The 4,761-nt window shown below is 36.7% G+C and overlaps 1 protein-coding gene across 1 annotated transcript; it reads right to left on the bottom strand.

Moving 5' to 3' along the window:
- Positions 1-1,779: 1,779 nt before the first annotated feature.
- On the bottom strand, positions 1,780-3,030 carry LOC118756328 (protein rhomboid-like; the record flags this gene model as incomplete). The annotated part of the gene is made up of 4 exons (XM_036491099.1): positions 1,780-2,088; positions 2,164-2,506; positions 2,580-2,685; positions 2,760-3,030. Coding segments are annotated over 4 exons (1,029 nt in total), but the record flags the coding sequence as incomplete, so codon positions are not given.
- Between the last annotated feature and the right edge of the window lie 1,731 nt (positions 3,031-4,761).

Consider the following 4,761-nt stretch of genomic DNA (forward strand, 5'->3'; position numbering starts at 1 on the left):
TAACCCTGAACTCCAGGCATCGAGATTTATGCATAAAAATTGTTAAATCGTTATTAAAATAACAGATTTGTAAAATAATAGCTAGAGAAAATACCGCCTATCCAGGCAATGCCTTCAAAGAACAAACCGTTTTTTTCGCTCTCATGTAAAATTTTAGTGCCGTAAGATACACGGTTTTGCAATTGAGCGATGGGGCGGTTTTGCAAAAACATCGACGATATGGTTGCTCATCGGCCTATCAGTCGCCATACACAATATTTATTGCTGAGTTAATGATAGAGAATATGTATTTATCAGCCGGTTTACCTATTTTAAAGGCAACACTTCACAACTCACCCACACCAATGCACGCTTTTAACATTCCTTATCATCTGTCGCGACTCGGTTGCAACAACTGGTTTTCTACCCGCTTTCGAGGGTATTTTCAATATAAATTTAATAATTTGTTTCACAGTTAGTTTATTTATTAGTTTATTTCATACAAAGTTTATTACAAAAGCATTATAGTTTCTGTTTATAGATTAACATGAGTATAAAATACTAAAAATACTTCACAGCGAAGTTAAAACATAAACAAAAAATATATGTACTGTGATTTATTGAAAGAAAAAAAATTACTTCACCTCAAAAAAAAAAAAAATACTTCTGATATGTTTTAAAAACTTAAATAGCTAACTTTAGATATCGTTTAAATGATTTTAAAACTATGGACATTCTTTGCTTTGCAGTTTTTTTCAATAACGAATATAAAAATACCTCAATTAGTAAATACTTTTGTTTTAAATGGAACGTACTTAAAAATAGGCGTCAATTCTGAAATGCGTTTTTATCAACTAATACATAAATTAATATCTGCTTTAGATTTAGCTCTAAAACGATTAAAAAGAAATACACTGAAAAATAACTTACTTTTTTTCTAATATAATTTAAATAATTCACGCTTCTTTAAACGCGCTATCAAAATAGCGTTTGTATGTCAAATTTGGCTTCATTTAAATTGCTTACATTTACTATCTACTAAAAGAAAAGGGCTCCCAATAAGGATAATATGTTTTTAAACTGTCATGATAAATATATTAAAATATTAGGTGTGGTCCACAAGCTATTCATAGTCTAGTTACACATACAGCTGCGTTCCACCAATAAATTTACCAGTAGAGAGAAAAACACTGCTGTCAAAATGACAGAAACTAATACAAGCTTTAATGGAAAAATTTTTGTGTGAAGAAAAGTGTTTGTCTAATTTTTATGTAAGGAGCGTAATTTGCGTTTCTTTGCTTTACTCTCGCAGCTTTTCTTCGAGTAGCAAGTGCAACAATCCTATTATTAGTTAGCAATTGTGATTTTGGAGAGTTTTATGTATAAATGATACCGACACGTTTCAAACAGGTTTTAACTATTATGATAAGCGAGCAACTTTGGAGACAAAAAACGCTGCCGTCCATCTCGAAGCACCCTTCTTGTACTATGTATAATATTTTTAAGGTATCAAATAAGTTCGGTTGCAATAAATTATACACTTTTCTATGTCGAAATTTGTGTATACACAAACCTCTATAGGCACTTTGGTGCTCAACACATTGAAAACTTACAGCTAGAAAAATAGAGTAGTATAACTGATTATTGTTCAGTTGTTCATGTGCGTCTAAGTATAGAATGTTCGATACAGCAGCATTCTAATTAAATACCATGATAGTAAACATGCTATGAAATTTCGCTTATCCACTAAAAGATGGTTAGTTGTAATAAATATACGCAATAGATGCATATAAAATTGAATTAATTGAATTCCTGGCGGGGAAAATAGGCCGGCATGAGTACATGTATCAACACACCAGTCATCATTAGCGAAAAGTAAAGTATAACAGCGATCCACCAGAGTATTTTTTCCCATCGGCGGACCTCCAAATTTCTTAGCACACCTATACCCACTAGCAGGCCTGCCACGGCACCGGACAAATGTGCTATGTAACCGATTTGATCGTGCTGATCTGTCAAATGACGATAAACTGAAGTACCCAAATCCGTAAAGCAAAATATGAGAAATACAAATAACTGCACAATGGCGTATTCCATTTCCTTGTAGTTCTGTGTTTGGCAAGTAATAAAGCAATATAAAAAAATAATACAATTCTCGCCGTAGCTCAATTTCTGCTATCTTACCAAAATGATGGTGGCAATGTGCGCCGTAATCAAAGCATAAACACCACCAGAAGCACCAGCTAAGAAAATCCTTGGACTTGTTAAAGAGGTGCCCATCGAACCAGCCAGTACGCCAGCCAAATAAATTAAGGCCACACGCCACCAGTGATGGACGAGCTCCAAAGCGACACCCAAGAATATTTGTATAACCAGATTCATGAAGAGATGCATTAAACCGACATGCACGAACATGTAAGTGACAAAACGCCAAGCCTCGTAACGTTTGTAGGGATTGTAGATGAATATTGTCGCGGCAGGACCATTAGTATTCTCACCAATGTTGGCAGTGTTGTTGGGATCATCTCTGATTGAAAAAATAGGAATATAAAGATTAATTTGCACTCAAGTCTACTCTTGTCAGCTGCAATTAAACTCACTGAAAATGTATAACATCTACCAAGAAGAACAAAATTTCGATTATAGAGAACATAACCATAGTTAGTGGGGGTGGGCAAACGGACATTTGCTTTTCGTAGACACCATCTGTATGATAGAAGTGAAAAAACACAATAAGTAATTCCAAATAATTTAATATTTGTAGCTCATCATTAGCCTACCCAATTGATCGCCTTCGATTGCTTTTGGCGGCGGCACAACCAACCGACAATACTTGGTCAATATATTTCTTATCATCCATTTATGCGTTTGAGACATCCGATAGAATTCTTCAAAATCCAAACGACCATCATTGTCATCATCTGATTTTTGTAAAATTTGCGCAGCAATATAATCAGGAATATCACTGCAGAGACCAGCATTGATAAGACCTTTGAGTTCGTGTATGCCAATGTAGCCATCGCCATCGGCGTCATGCTGGAAATGAATGGAGAAAAATGTTTAATGAATAATAGTGTATCATGAACTAATAAATATACATACATCTTATGTAAAAGTATGGATGCAAACTTACACTATCCAAAAATCTATCACCATTTAGGAAATAGCATTTAGGCCAAACTTATATTTGACGAAGAATGGACCAAAGAGAACGGCTTAGGAGTAAACACAAGCAAAATAAACACCCGGTTGGAATGTAAAACAAAGCGTGCAATAATATGCCCTACAGGTTTATTGATTGCTCTCGTATGACTCCTCCAACTTAAATGCCAGCAAGCGCGTAGCCACTTTTGCTTGTATCTAAGGCGCTTCTACTGTCTGAAAGGTGGGATATGCCAACTTGTCCATATCCACACACTGGACAAATATCAGCAATTTCAGGATTCCGCCTAACACTGTAGGAGTTAAGCCAACTGCAATAACCAAGTTGAGTTATGCCAAAGTAACTCTTGTTTTTTTTTTATGCGGCGAAACCGGGTCTAAAAGGCCTCCACAGACAAGGTTATGCCTCGCAGTGGTAACTGCGATAGCCTAACGGAAACTATTGTTCTTGCCGTCCAACTATAGCTCTCGGCTCAACGGGCTTCGTAGATGCTAGTGTCCGAATGACTAAATTGTTTCTAACATGCTGTGACAGTGTAGCTCTATAAGACTGACGTTATCTTACCATGGTATGCAGGTTTTACTCTTAGCAGATTGACTGGGGGAGACCCGGTCTAGGACCGTCACATCAGCACATACCCTAGACTACATAAAGCAATTGGACATCTGCGAACAGGAGTAATCACAAGACAACATCCTACGTTTACGCGAGAAAGTCGGGTGCCTTTAATTAGCTTGATTTTGTCATATGCAACTTTTTAGCAGACTGTCGCAGATCTATAAACAGGATGGGAAAGCATAGTTATATACCATTGCCCTCCGTTTGAGCTGACACATCGAACGTTTTACCACTTGACAAGCCGATCTAAACAAATCTATTTAAACAGCTCGAAAATAGCAACAATCGGCCTCATTGCGAGAGTCGTGTCGAATGCAAGTCGTTTTTCTACAGTCGAATCGTATCGAAAATTTCACGTCATTAAAACGGAAAAACTTGGCGGCACTGTATAGTTTTTTACGATTTTCGTCGTTTACTTATTTCAGCACGACAGTAGGCAATGCCAATGTTGTCGAGTCGTACAATTTAGCCTAATTTACGACTTACGCAATGAGGCTGAATATTGTTAAAAATGCAAGGAATTCAGTAGCTGTCATAGTCAAGTTAATTGCTTATCAATCGCAACAATTCTAAACTTGTCATTGGTAAGGTGAAAGGAAAAAAGGATATATATTCTCAAGCCAGAGAAAAAAACTGTGCTACTTAGATGACTTTTACAGGTCAATCACTTTCGTCAGACCTAAGGTCAAGACTCTCGAATAACTACATCTCGCTCCACCTAGAAGACACCAGCCTCGTGAAGTCTACCTAGCAGGTATCAACAAAGTAGACCGTGAAGTTGTCGCTGTTGTCTTGACTCCTGCGCAACCTATCGGCAAAAGTTTTTATTCCTTTTCATGTAATTAATATACGTTTTTAATACGAACCAAATCGGATTACAAATACAGGGTTTTCAAATATCTCGACTCCTGCGCCACCTATCGGATTAATTCATCTTTCGTATTGCATTGTCATCTAGTTCTGAGCCAACTGTGAAGTTTAAAGTCTCTAGGTCATCCGGA

This window comes from Rhagoletis pomonella, unplaced genomic scaffold (assembly GCF_013731165.1).
Source record: "Rhagoletis pomonella isolate Grant_MI unplaced genomic scaffold, Rhpom_1.0 Rhpom_scaffold_09846, whole genome shotgun sequence".
Classification (NCBI taxonomy): domain Eukaryota; kingdom Metazoa; phylum Arthropoda; class Insecta; order Diptera; family Tephritidae; genus Rhagoletis; species Rhagoletis pomonella.